Raw genomic sequence first — 14,770 nt, 5'->3', positions numbered from 1 at the left:
CTTTGTGTTGGCTTGGGAGGCGGTGGTCGCGACTTCTTAAGTGGTGCCACAGGTTCCTTGCTGGGGGCCGGCGTCGGTGATCGGGGAGGGTGTTGTTGTCGTCGTCAACGCCAGGATGTGGTTGAGATGGAGACCTTGATTGACCAAGAAGCGATGGTCTTGGTGGTGACGGTCCTGGAGGAAGCCATGGTGGAGAAGTCGGTCTTGACCTTTGAGGAGATGGTTGCGGCTGGGGATCTGCGGGGAGTGGTGATGCCTCCGTGCTGGGGATGATGATGTAATATTTGCACCATAGAATGATGCCTTGAAGCGCATCTCCTAGTGTGCTTTCCCTATCACCTCCCAGGACATTGAGCTCGAGGCCTTCATATTGGCTATGAGGGAGCCGCTCTACGCTGACGCTAGCATAGCCAGGTGGAATCTCTATGCCATGGCTTGTCTGTCCTGCTAGGATTTGTAAGACACTCCCATATGCCACCTGTACATATGGCAGAAATAAAGATGTTATTAAACTCCAATCCTGAGGTGTGGATCGATGGATTGAGAGATTGCATAAATATTATGTATAAGAGTATACCTTAATGGTCAGGTTGCCGACCGGTGTATGCGGCTCACATGAGGTGCATTGTGTGATGAAATCTACAGCGAACCGTTACTCGTCCATGGGTAATCCTGGCATATGCGCATCGGGGAGCCCTGTGGAAGCATAGTTGCTCCCGAGGCGTTGAGAAGGGCTAGCGAATTTTGGATCCGGCTGTGCTCCAGATTGGGCAACTGTGTGGGCCACTTGACGATTGATTTTGTCCTACATTCTTACTTCTACAGAATGCACTTTGGATTCTAGCGTGCGCCGCCAGCTCTCCTCAACCCGTCCTTTCTTCGCTTGCGGCTTCTATACGATTGTCAAGGTGTGATCTACGGAGCCTTGTGAGAGTGTGATTTGCGGAGCTGCAAGTGGCGTGAAAAGCGTGACCTCCAAATGATCTTGATGTAAAGCATATTCCCATAATGTAGTGGTTGGTTGAGGGCATTTGCGGAATGTAAAATATCCTCCGAGGCACTATAAAAGGGGAGCCCTACCCCGTTGTAAATTTCTACGTTCACTGTTGAATGAAAAGACGTTTCAAGCATTATTCCATCTTCGTTGTGTCTAAACCTCGCCCGAGTTCAAGATAGGGTAGACTTGACCTCGTCGAGATTTGGGATCCAATAGTGGCCTTTGTCAAGAAGCAAGTCCCCGACGGCGAGCTCATTGAATTGGGAATCGGGTGCCATGTCATTGCCTTACTTACAACTCCTGCCATCTTGTATCACCTACCCCTGATGTCGTTCATACATAATACGTGTACGTCTCACTGTTTGCCCTGCGTGCAAGAGCGACGAAGTTCATCAGTCCTCAAGGCTCGCCGGACAACTAAAAGTCATTTCCAATGTGACAGAATTTTTTTTGGCTGCGGGTATATGTACTTTGGAGACCCTGAACTAAAGTCCGGATATGACAAAAAGGTCAGCAATTGTATGGAGTCACTGACAATAGGTTTAAGAGACCACGAATTGCTTGTGTCTGTGCTCATGGACGTGCAACATAATTCTAATATGCCTCTGCTTACCAATATATTAGGGTACTTTGCAGTGCATACTCAGTTCCACTAACAATTTAACATTTCAAAACGTGCAACATAACTCTAATATAATTGTTGCAAACTTTAATTTAACATATTTCTTCCAAACTTCATATACTTGTTCACACATCTTACCCAATGCATATGTAGATACATACATATGTAGTAATTTATCCTTGCAGCGCCACATGTTGCAACACATATACAAGCGCTAGTATAGACACTAGCAATACTTACTGGGCCTCTAGTAATGCGTAATGCATTGCTAAAGGGTTATCCGTCATGTGACAAGGAGATATGGTGCCGCTAGGGTTCTACTATGGACAGCTAGGGTTCTTCCCTGGTCCTCCGTAGAAGATGTAAGTGCCCCAGTTGATGCTATTGGTGCCGCTCTGCACGTTGTAGCAGTTGGGCTGCTTATTCCGCAATCCGACAACATTTGGTGATTTGAGTTTGTTGAACGAATCGACCACTTGTACGTTCCTGATGTAGCTGGCCTTGCTGTACGTACCCTTCCCCAAGGAAGTGCCCACTGCCCATGTCTGACGAAGTTTGGCCGGCGTAAGGCGAGTACACCTCTCCGCCCCACATGACATAGGATGCACTAATTTGCAAGTAGGAGAAGATGGTTGATGGCCAATAGCCCAAAATATGGTTTCCTACTTGCAACCACCAGTTGCCACCCTTTGGATCCTGGAGGCAAAAAAAATTACTGGGGAGTCAGACAGGATTATGGCAAGGGGATATAGCTCAATCTTTGTTCCGAAGGCTAACATCAGAGATCTAGTTGCATTTGTGGAAAAAATCTGTTGCGTGCATGGGAACAACTCAACTCGTGAGTGAGGCCACAAACAGGCCAACATCATCACGGTTGTAGCCTCAACTTACAATTGAACTTTTGCCTCAATAAAGAACAAGAAGCTGGCACATTTTCTGTGTCCATCCATGAATTTGATTTGCTATGCTCGGAATGTGTAAGATTTTTTTGTGTTACCTTCCAGATTAAAATAGTTATTTCATATTGTGAGCCACCGTATCTGGATACAGGGGAGAAGCTACCACCGATGGCGATCTGATTGTTTGTTTGGATGAACCCTGAGCACTGTAGGTTATAACAACCTGTACTTAGATATGCATCACGCTACAATATTATATTCCGTAGCAATAAAGAATTAGTAACTTAATGCCATTTCCTAACTTACTGATAAAGATAAAAAGGAACGTGATGCTTATCTTACAGTCCAGTATATGAAGAGTCTTGTATATGTATCCCCATACAACTCAGGGTAAACCTGCAATTTTGTGGAGAGAACAGACCGTTAGCCATACTGAAAGAGATTGCATGACTTAATAATATGCATTACAAAATGCATAGGAATCACAAAATTTATTGCCAAGAGTTTCTCAAAATACCTATGTAGATACATTTTAATTTGGTCCTCATATGAAGTATTTCCATTAATCACTAAATGTTCTATATTCTCTTTCATCCCAACCCTTAGTTTCTCCATTTTTGTCACTCCCTTGGATATGTGTTTACTTAAAAGTTAGCTTCATCGATTTCACTTCCTATTGCAGCCTTCTATCGTAACTTGGTGCCATGGCTATTGCTAGTTTCGTCATTTTAAGATGTGTCCTTTCCTCCTATGAGCTACTGTTTTAGGCCATGATGTGGATGAAAACTCCCATTCCATTTTGCCAAGTGAGTTTGCCTCAACCTTAATCATTCGTATATTGCCAAAATTTGTAGGGATTCCAATTGTTTTTTTGATAATTAAATTCTACAAGATCTTCTATAGAGTAAAGACAACAGACTATGGATGTTTTCTTCAATAATATTACAAGATCTAGGGTCCAACTTGAGTAGTTGGTTAGATTGGTGGAACCTGCCCATCAAGTAATCAAGTCTCTGACTTAGCATAGGTGCTTACTTTCTTGGCTAATTATTCCTTTAGTGGCAGGTGATGTGCTTGTAAAAAACGACACGCCTTTTGGTTACTTTATTAATCTAAAGATGTGGGAGCCTTGTCCTTCGAAGCTTTCATAGGGGTTGGATGTGCATGCATGCCTTCCTAAAGGTGGATATTGCGTGCATCTGTACGACTAAGGTGTTTATAGTGGGTGAGTGTGCATGCATATATGTGAATGTCTTCGTCTGTTCCGTGTTTTTGCAAAAAATTTGAACATGTGTAAACACAAGAGCTGTATATGCTCTGTAGCATTCTACTTACCCTTCTCCCCTGGTAATAATGCTGCTAGAACAACTCATGAAAGAGTATTTTTTAGATCGATAATTCCTACTCGCCATAGCTGTGGTTCTTTGAGCATCACATATACCATGGAAGCTGAAAGTCAGCGTTTCACAGAACATTTATGAAGGTGGGTTAATGTTTCCCTTGGAGGTCTAACCTACCATCCTGCTTCAATTGTATTGAGGTCGCCTATAGGAACCCCCAGAGATCTATAGCTGGGCCCTCTCCCACAGATTGATGCTGGTTTTGGTTCCATAGTACCTTGCCTTCGGTGTATACGCTATGGCGTGCTGCTCAATGAGAGAGCAAATGAAGTTAAATGATACATTTTAAAATAATAATTGTACAATGGTGATTGATCTTGAATAGGTTTTGTACCTGGTGGCCAATCGTCACATTGAGCTTGTTAGGGTCATCAACTGAAAAGAAGTTCGGTATGCTCCTTGGCCTCTTCTTTCCATACCTCTTGACAGAGCTAGCCCTCAGGACATCCTCCTCCTTGGTCCTTCGGATTGGTATTGTGTTTGGAGGGCACTTGCCATTCTGATGCCATGTTTGGGTGATTGAATGTGGTGCGATGTTGGAGTCATCCCTCAGGCCTTCTGGGTGGTAAGAAGGCCGCATCTGGAAGGTGACGATGCACGCAATGTGTTTATGCGGTGTCTATCTGCACCCAACAATGAAATGAAAAGGGAAGGACAATGGTGCAGCAGAGAGGAACCTGGATAGTATGGTTCTTGAGGAGTGGATGATCCAATGCAGGCTGTTTGGAGATGGGCACACAGTCTATGATATCTCCATCTGCACTCTGTTGTTAATTTTCATAGAATCAGTACTCGCAATAAAAGTAGAAAAGAAACAGAGGATTATGCATACATTAGGACTGGAATGAATCCGAAGGTCATGTGAAATTTTTCAGTTGCAAAAAAGTAAGTAAAAATATGTAGATAATTTTGGTAAATTAGTGTGCTGCACGCAAATCATGAAGCCACTGAACGACAACACCAGAGAATGAAGAGAGTACCTGAATGGTTGCGAGAGGATCCTTGTTGAGCCTCTTGAGGAGGCTTCGCACCTGCCGCCGCCGCTGCTCCGACGTCCCGGCAGCGCCCCCCGCCGCCGCCACGACGAGCGCGATCAAGCACGCTCGCGTCACTGCCATTGTAAGATCCCTGTTGTTAAATCGGTTTCTGATCTTCAGCATGGGCTTTTAAAAGGCAGGAGATGTACGTCTCTGCCGGCCTGGCTCTGGCGTCAGAGTATTTCTTTTAGGGTTATGGAATGAAACAAAGTTATGTTAGCTACTACCTTCTATAATCAAGATACCTTCTATAATTACCATTTGGCGTCAGAGTATTGTTTTTTCATACGCTTTGACACAAGAAGAAGATGCTTCGAAAGTTTCTAGCATGTTCGCGGAACCACGGATGGATTGGTCAGAGCTGCAAGATGTCTCTCCTTCTGACATGAATTGCCATTTGCCAGCACCTGATGCCGAGGTTTCGTGCCGTCGAGGTTCTTTTGTATATTGTCACCAAGGAATTGAGGTGCTGTTTTAAGGGGGTGTTTGGGAGAGGGGTGCTAAATTTTAGCACTCCCATTTTAGTCACTTTTAGTCACTAGTGCTCCCAAACACCTAGGCTAAAATGGAGGGGTTAAATTTCAGCCCCCCATAATCCATTAGCCCTCCAAGAGGTGCTAGAATGGACTAAAGGGGCTAAAAGTGGTCCCCCTTATCCAAAATTCCTCCCCTTGCCCCTCTCTCTCCTCCCTCTCACTCCTCCCCGCCAGATCCCGCCGCACGGCACCCCATTGCCTCCGCCTCACCCGCCGTCTCCCACCGGCCCCGCCGCCTCCGCCTCCAGTCGGCCCTGCCGCCTCCTCCCCTCTCTCTCTCTCTCTCCTCCCCACTGTTGGCGACGGCGCAGTGCGGGACCCAGTGGTCCGGCCGGAACACGTCGCGTACCTCGACGCCCGCGTCCTTCCGCAGCAGCTCGCAGAGCTGCGCGTGGAGGCCCAGCAGCGCCCGGAGCGAGGGACCCAGGCGGAGGAGCAGGTCCCCGCCGGCACCGGTCCCAGGCGGCGGGAGCGCGGCGGCGGGGAGGTGGAGCAGCGGGAGGTGCGGGCGGGCGGCGGCGTCGATGAGGCGGGTGCCGAGTTGCCACCGCGCAAGCGCGTCCACGCCTTGAGCACCTGGTTCTCGAGTGCCGGGTCGAAGTAGAGCTCCACCGCGTAGTAGTACCCGACCGCCACGGAGGAGGGCGGCGGCGGCGGCACGGCCGGCGCGGAGGCGCAAGGGGTGCCAGGGGGAGTCGTGGAGACCGCGGGGGCCGAGGTGCAGCCGCTGGCGGTGGAGGGCGCGGTGCCTTGCGCCCGATCCAAGCCTCCTCGAGGGTGAGCCTCGCGATGGCGCCTTGGGGAGGTCCTGGCCGGTCCCCGCCTCCTCCGGCCGGATCCGCCGGCTTCGCCCGCCCCTACGGCCTCTGTCCGCTACCTCCTCCATGATGGCATGCGACGCCCCAGATCCCGCCAAATCCCGAAGGCGGCAGCCGGCAGCACAGTGCAGGCGGCTGCGTGGGGATGGGGGTCGGGAGCTGGAGCGGGGGAAGGAATCCGAGGAGGGATTCCTGTAGGCGAGGCGCAGGGAGGAAGGGAGCAGTAGTAACTGGTGGTGGGGTGGTGATGGTGGCGTTGGTTGGTTTTGACGAGCGGGGGGAGGGCGTCGAGGGAGTAGAGGGAAGAAGGTGGGGGTAAAGGAGACGGGGTAAAAGAGTCTTTTGATAACTAAAGTACTAAACTTTAACCTTCCTCCCAAACACTGCTAAATTTTAGCCCCTTTATTTGGGTGGGCTAAAGTTTAACCCAGTAGCCCAGGGCTAAACTTTAGCCCTCCCTCCCAAACTTTAGCCCTCCCTCCCAAACCGGCCCTAAAAAGCTTTCTAGCCACCAATCGGCAAACTGATTCCAAGAGTTGACAAACTCCATGGACAGACGTTGATTATGTCACTTGACTATCTAGCATTCAATCGGTTAGTTGCTATAGTTGACCTTGAATTTGTAAAGATGCAAATGCAGAGACATTGTAACACCCTAAATTTGTGCCAAACCAAATTTCATAAAAATTTGAATAAATTTAATTGTCATGAATTGTTTGTGCCTTTCATGCTATTGGTTTGCCTTAGTAGTACTTTCGAATTTCGAATTCAAATCCGAATTCAATTTTCAAATTCGAAATCTGAGCAAACCTCACCCTTCTCACTTCTCCCTCAGTTGGGCCGCATCTCCCTTTTCCTCTTCTTTCGGCCCGACAGCACTCTCCCTCTTCCCTCACCTTTCTCAGCCCGAGAACAACCCCGGCCCGTTTCCTTTCACCCGGCCCAACAGCACCGGTTCGGCCCAGCTGGCCACCCTCTCCCCTCCAGAGCCTGACGCGCGGGGCCCGCACGTCAGCTCTATCCCCTCCCTCGTGCCGGCCGCGAACGGCCTCCGATTCCTCTGGCGCACGCGCCCGCACCGTTCCGGAACCGCCGCCCTCTTCCCTCTCCCTCCACTCCCCGCATGCACCCCTCTTACCCACTCCCTGACGTTCCAGCCACGACCGCCAGAGCCGTTGCTTCCCCTCACCATTAAATCCCAGGCCGCCACACACCCGCGCCCTCGAGCTCCAGTTCGCAACCCAAGTTCCACTCACACGCGCCACACCATCCTCCTCGCCAAAGACCGTGCTCGTCGTCACCTTGTAGCCGTTGCCGCCGCTGCGCAGGTGAGCCGGCAGTGCCCTTTCCCCTCCGTGTTTTTCTTCTCCGCGCGTAGTTCGTCAGCCACCGCCGCTGTCGCGCGCGTTCTGGCGACGCCGTCACCGCGCTGCCCGCGCAAACCCCACAAACGGGTTCTCCCCGTCTCCCTCTACTTCCCCGTGCCATCCTCGCGCCAAACCACGACCGGAATCACCGTATCGGCAACTCCGGCGAGCTCACCGCCGCACTCCGCCGCACACCGTCGTTCCCCTCACGCGAAGCTCCGCTGGCCGTCTATCTGCACACCAACGGTCGAGATTAAATTGCGCTCGCCACCGTCCATCCACGGGCCAACGACGTGGATTCAATTTGCACCGCAACCCCCTAGCCACCGTCCGATCTCGGCTGGATGGCCCAGATCAGATCGTACCCGCGACCCTCCACCCGCCGTCAATCTTTCAGCTAACGGCCCAGATCCGCGGGCTATCGGCTTCGAGCCGTCCGGCCCCTGCCGCTAAGCCGAGCTGACCCGCGCACGCATCCACCGTCCATCGGCGATCCGACGGTTCAGACTTAATCTGGCCGAGCTGTGTCGGTTCGCCCGAGCCGCGTAATGGCAGTTTTTCTAAAGAACCCCTAATTTTCTTTTTAATCAACCCACTGTCCTTCTGTATCGGAAAATAATTATGTTTTAGCCCTTTCTTTTTGCGCGTTAGCCCCTGCTCTTTTATCTATTAGTACCCGCGGTCCAGCCTTAGTGTCTTTATATGTTAGCCCTCGGTCTTAATGTTTATTTACGTTTAGGTCCTTATTTTTCGCAGTCTAGCCCCTGGAATGTTTATTTTATCATAGAAAAGCCCCTGTAGCTTGTTTTTAGTGTAGATTTCAGGTCCTAACTCCGATTTGAGCAAATTTTATACCCACGCGCTCGTCTTGACATGTATATTAGATTAGTGATTCTGTTTCTCTCTGTTTTTATGAAATGATGTACTGTTTCTTACCTTTTTCTCTTGTATGCTTCTATGTTTGTGCCGTGTTGTACGAGTAGACGATTCGTTTGTCGAAGAGTTCGAGGAACCCGCGTACGAAGACTACGCGCAGCAGGAACCAGAGCAAGAAGGCAAGTCGTGCCCTTGGTTCACATTTAAAGTCCTATTCCTTTACCTTCTGTTCATACGTTACATCGCAATGCACATGCTAGAATAACTTGATGGGTCCGATTTAAGGATGACTAGTCTTTATTGTCCAATGCCTTGATCAACTGGGTAGCTTGATGAATAGATATGTCTAGTGCTCAAACATAGTCATGGTTAGATCTGATATACATTAAATGGCTTTGCTTATGTTATACCTTTTGTTATTACAAGACCATAATATTTAATCGGAACATGGGGCGACCACCTAGGAAAATAGTGCAACCACGAGAACTAAATGGCTCTGATTTTGGCTAAGTAATTAGGATCATTAGTTTGGGGTAACCTTAGGAAGAGGCAAGAGGGGGACGGAGTCGTCGCATAATCGGCATTCAGGAGGTTGTGCGCGCCGGACACCGAAACCTTAGCGGGTTATCAATCACTAATGGCCCTTTGTAAAGGTCTTGTAGCGTCCCTATACGGTCACACCTCGAAAGTGTGATATGATGCCTAGCTAGCATCGCGTGGTTGGGTCCAAAGTTCCTCTGAACTTTTACGCGACTTGTGGGTAAAGTGTACAACCTCCGCAGAGTGTCTAAAAACCTGATCGCTCAGCCGTGCTCACGGTCAAGAGTGGCCTAGACCCTCACATGATTAACTTATCGAAATATGTCATTAAACCGTTGTTACTTTAATCATTTGTTCATGCTTTACTTTATATATGTTCTTGCTTAATCTTTGGGAGGTATAAACTTACACCTAAGTTATGGATAATAAAATGTGACCAACTAAAATCAATGCTTGCTGCTTAGCCTTAGCCCACCTTGATGGCCTTACACTACACATGATTCCCCATGGCTTGCTCAGTACGACATGTACTCACCCTTGCATTCAACCATACAGACCAAGTGTACCCGGAGGAGTACCTGCGGGACTCTGAAGACTTCTAGGCTTAACGTTCACCGGTTGGCTACCTGTGGAGTTGTCGTTTATCGTTTCCCATGTGTTCTGTTTATTTTATTTGTGTTATGCAGACTTTGGTCATGTAACTGGATAATTCTCTCTATTTTCTATGGCATAGACTTTGTTTGACCATTATTTGTTGTACATGTGTGAATTTGGATCACACATGTATGTAATGCACCCGGGTTTGTCCTTAGACCTGGGTGTGACAATTATCCATTTATATAGACGATTGTATATCCAAGTAGATATATAATATGGGTGCAGACATTATCCAACTAGTAAATGTCTTACCCACGTATAGGTATTATTCAGTCAATGTCACAGAAATTTAAAAGCTCTAATTCGCTCCTTTCGGCAGATAATCGACCACATCCTTCCCCTTGATTGCATGATTATTGGGTGTTAACAATTATTCAACTTCGAGGGTAAATACTTAGAAGGCGTTTGGTTCGTGTAAATGTAACGTAAATAGATTACGGGTGTTAAGCAATACCCATACACCCATTTGTTTCAACCTCCTCCGCAATCCGATTACCCACAATCCGATTACCCGCAGTTTCCATCCGTTTACAGGGCTCCCTCCCCAGTATCCCACGATACCGCTCCCCTCGTCTCCCCCGTCTGCCCCGGACACTCAATACCCCCCGTCTGCCCTGGAAACTCCCCGCGTATTCGATACTCCCGTCGCCCCCATCTCGCGCCGGGGAGGAGTGTGCCGCCGGTGGCCTGTCCTCCATCTCCCGAACATCGGCGGCGGTTGCTCCCCTCGTCGCCGGTACAAAGGTGTTGAGATCTTCCTCCCTTTCCCATCCTTCTCTCAAATCCTCTTCTCTTCTAACTCTAGATCCGTTTCTTTGCAAGGCAGCTAGGAGGGGCATGCGGCTCTTCTTCTGCCCCCAGTCCCCCCCACCCTCCGGCCCTCCTAAAGCCACAAACCCTAGCACCAGATCGCACCACGGATTGTTTGGTCCCTGGAAGAAGATTGGGGGAAGCGGGAAGGGAGCGAGCTCGGCCGGGATAGTTGCAGGTATCCCTATTTTACATTTTCTCTCGGCTCATAGGGGAGATTATTACGCGCGATTTCTGCGCAATCATGGAGGTCTCGAAATGGAAATTTGTTTGTTTCTCTGTTCGCGATTATTTCTACTTGTCTTTGTTCCTAGTCTCTCGAAATTTCCGTGCGCTTCCCAATCTCTCGGGGATTTTGCGAATTCTTGTGCCGTTCCCACTCTCTCAATGGGGTTTTGCGTTTTTGTGCGGGTTTATTTTCGCGGTTGCGTGGTGAAATTCTTCTTGCGATTTTTTTCTCGGACCTTTTCTTTTCTTGTTTTGGGGGAACGCGAGCAACTAAAATGTGTAGTCGGCTGCTCTGTTTTCCCCTCTGGTGACTGAAGAGAACAAAGAAGGGAAATGACGCTGCAGAGTATAATCGTTGCTGCATACTGAAGTAGGCATCAGTGTGGTTTGACTTCATTCACAAGCGCACTCTGCAGTGCAATGCACTGGATTTGAGCATGTTGTAGTTCAACAGTCGAGGCTTATTTCCTGTTCTTGTTGTGTTGCATTTTGTCCTGGGTTTGATGAGGTCATATTATCAGTTCTTTAAAATTTCTTTGTCTGTAGCTGGTAGTAGTAGGCCTTGTCACCAGTGCACTGAACTCTTCAAATCTATTTAGGGATTGACCTAGCTCTTATTGGTGAACTACTAGTATAAGTGCATGCATAGTAATCTGGTTTATGTTTTTCTTGTTCGCTTGTCACTTCTTTGATCCAGTATTTCATGATTTTAAATAATACAGTGTACTTACACCTGTGGAATGAACCTTTCTGAAACATTCTTTCAACCCAGATTATTGTATTGTACATCGTTTGGACTTTGGAAAAAAAGCATTAAGGACAACGGCTATTTGTATTCACTTATCTCGAGCCATTTGTAGGTGTACATAGATGTGTTGCTTACTCTGGACTTGTTGTGTACAGCAATATGGCTCGCCTTCCTTTATCCACAAGAACCCGAAGAAGGAACATGGCCCTTAGAAATATGATGACTTCATCATTGTTATTTACTACTATATGTAGTCACTCCTTGCAATGGCATATAAAAGGAGGTGTTTAAAAATTGAAGAAAGGATAAAAAACATAGAACAAAGGAATGTGTGGTTGAGCAACCTTATTCGCAATAGTGATGCTGCTTGTATCAGCCAGCTTCGGATGGACAAGAGAACATTTTACACTTTGTGTGAAATGCTTAGTGATGTTGGCGGGTTGAAAGCAACACGGAATATGTCTCTAGAGGAGATAGTGGCTCAATTCCTATACACACTGAAGAATTCAACAATAAAAGAATTTTTCTTTCGAAGTGGTGAGACAGTTAGTAGACAGTTCAACTTATGTCTTGTAGCTATTTTAAAGTTGCACCACTTGCTACTTAAGGCCCCTGAACCTATACCAGAGAATAGCACGGATGGTAAATGGAAATATTTTAAGGTAAATGACTTATCAAATAGTTTTTAGTTTTAAGAAAAAATCCTAATTAAAGAAGTAGTTTTGTGACCTTCTTTTATTTGTTGTGTCTTTTGTTTCTAGAATTGTTTGGGCGCTTTAGATGGAACTCATATCAAGGTAATAGTTCCAACTAGGCTGAAAGGAAGATATAGGTCAAGAAAAGGAGACATTGTGACAAATGTTCTCGGTGTTTGTGCTCCTGATATGCAATTTATATATATATTACCTGGATGGGAGGGCTCAGCACATGATGGGCGTGTGCTTCGAGATGCTATTTCAAGGCCAAATGGGTTGCATGTTCTTCAAGGGTGTTACTACCTTGTTGATGCTGGTTATGCAAATGCAAATGGATTTCTAGCTCCATACAGAGGTCAAAGGTATCACTTGGGTGGTTGGACTGCACAAAATCCACCACACAGTGCGGAGGAATATTTTAATATGAGGCATGCTAGAGCAAGAAATATCATTGAGAGGTGTTTTGGAAGGCTTAAGGGTTGATGGGGAATTTTGAGATCACCATAGTATTTTCCTATAAAGACTCAATGCCGAATAATAATGGCTTGTGCCCTTTTGCACAATTTAATTTTGCAAAGAATGTCTGTTGATCCAATGGAAATGGAGGAGGATGACTCATCAGGGGAATCAGAGGAAATTACAGAGGGGGAAATGAGTGAACCAGAATTTATCACGTGTGTGTCGACATCTAATGAGTGGACTAATTATCGAGATGTTCTCGCTCAAGGGTTGTATAATAATTATAGGGCTTCTATTTCTCATTGAGGTTTGCTTTTTTGTTTCTGTTTACTGAGTTTAAAGCTTCTGTTTTTGTTTTCAGTTTACTTGTAGATTTGTTTTACAATCCCTTCTAACATGTTATCATTTTGTGCAGCTATGGATTTATCTGAGAGCTCAACAACAACAATCCGTGGCAGGGGAAAGAATAAAAGGAAGTGGACTGTTGCCGAGGATGATGAATTGGTTAAAGCCTTGTATGAGATATCTTTGGACCCAAGGTGGAAGGGTGAGAGAGGCTTTAAGAATGGATATTGTTCAGTGCTTGAGACTCATCTAGCTGAAAAGTTACCTAACTGTGGAATATCTGTTGTTTCCCACATTGAGTCAAGAGTAAGGCACTTTAGAACAAAGTTCGGGGCACTGGAGGTAATGCTTAACAAAAGTGGCTTCAACTGGGATGAGAATAGAAAGATGCTTCAGTGTGAAAAAACACAATATGAAGCACATTGTAAGATATGTCTAAACTTTACTTCAATGTAGGTATTTCATTTCAACTTGCAATGCAACATTCTGTGTCGATTGCCAAGGTTGAGAAACACTAGTGCATTCCTTTGTAGTATCATTCTGAAGCGAAGGGCCTATATGGTGTTGCTTTCCCTTATTATGATTCATTGGCTGCCGTATATGGGAGTGACATAGCTACTGGTGAAGGCGCAGAAGGGCTTAGCGAAGCAGTTGGAAATATAGAGAAAGAACTTGCAGTTGAAGGTGGTAACCATCAAGAGGAGGAGGAGGATAGGATGTCTAGAGAAACCCCTAGATGCTCTACTGACTCAGCTTCATCAAGCTTGAAGAGGCAGAAGACAGACAGGAAGGGAAATGATCATGTATCTGCAACATCAAGTGACCCTATTTTGGACATGTTACATGAAGTTCAAGGTGATCTAAAGGGTGTGTCTACAAATATTGGGAAAATGGCAGCAGTGATGGAATGTGAGGTTGATGTTCAAGAGAAAAATTCTAAAGAGGATCATCAGCAGAAGTTAAGAGAAAAGGCTACAGCAGAGCTGCGCAAGCTTGGGTTCACAGGGAGCGAACAAGTCAAAGCTGCTAGTGTGTTTGTGAGAATTCCAGATCAAATGAGCATGCTGTTAACGTTGGATGAGACACTGAGGAGAGAATTTTTCCTAAACATGCTTGGTATGTGACACTATGCTATGTTGTTTCAACTGTTTATTTACTGCCATACATCAGATGCTAGTTCATGTAGTATTCTGCTAGTGTTGGCTATTTTTAAACTCTCCTTTGCAGGTTCAATCTGCTTGAGTTTTTGGGTTTTGTAGAGCAGGAGGATGGCATTGGCAAATTAAATTCGTTCATCGAACTTTTTAGTACCGCTAGATTGGTGTACTTAGAATTGTTACTCTTTTAGAGAATGTAAGATGGGAGTGCAGGATCTTTTGTTGGTTGCATACTGGTATTGCTTATGTTTGCCATTCAGTTAAGATCAGTCAGTTGAATCTCGTGAAAATGGTCCTACTGTTCTGTGAAAAAAAGCTCCTATACCTTGGTCATCTCTAGCTTGTTTCACCACATAGAAGCTCATGAACATAGCTGCTAGCTGCTAGTATATCTGATACTAATGATATCCCAGTCACCTCAGTCCCCTTTTGTTTTAGCAGTATCAGTATGCAGTTGGAGGGGGCACTGCGTGTCCTCGAAGCCTAAAACTTATGCTCCTCGTAATAGCATCCCTGAATATTACAAAAGAAGTTGTGCGTTTATGCTTATTTCGAATAAAGCATTTATATAAACAAAAA

The 14,770-nt window shown here is 46.5% G+C and overlaps 1 protein-coding gene and 2 pseudogenes across 1 annotated transcript; 1 reads left to right on the top strand and 2 right to left on the bottom strand.

Moving 5' to 3' along the window:
- Positions 1–1,705: 1,705 nt before the first annotated feature.
- On the bottom strand, positions 1,706–5,078 carry LOC117834668 (protein neprosin-like; annotated as a pseudogene).
- A 570-nt stretch (positions 5,079–5,648) lies between these two features.
- LOC140220118 (uncharacterized) lies at positions 5,649–10,447 on the bottom strand (annotated as a pseudogene).
- A 2,196-nt stretch (positions 10,448–12,643) lies between these two features.
- LOC117834667 (uncharacterized) lies at positions 12,644–14,293 on the top strand. Its single transcript, XM_034714198.2, has 3 exons — positions 12,644–13,464; positions 13,569–14,150; positions 14,262–14,293. The coding sequence occupies exons 1-3, from the start codon at positions 13,086–13,088 to the stop codon at positions 14,291–14,293; spliced, it is 993 nt and encodes a 330-aa protein (XP_034570089.2). The 5' UTR covers positions 12,644–13,085.
- The last annotated feature ends 477 nt before the right edge of the window (positions 14,294–14,770 follow it).

Source organism: Setaria viridis, chromosome 8, assembly GCF_005286985.2.
Source record: "Setaria viridis chromosome 8, Setaria_viridis_v4.0, whole genome shotgun sequence".
Classification (NCBI taxonomy): domain Eukaryota; kingdom Viridiplantae; phylum Streptophyta; class Magnoliopsida; order Poales; family Poaceae; genus Setaria; species Setaria viridis.
The sequence above is the reverse complement of the archived record's forward strand: the minus strand, read 5'-3'. Positions and strand labels throughout refer to the sequence as shown.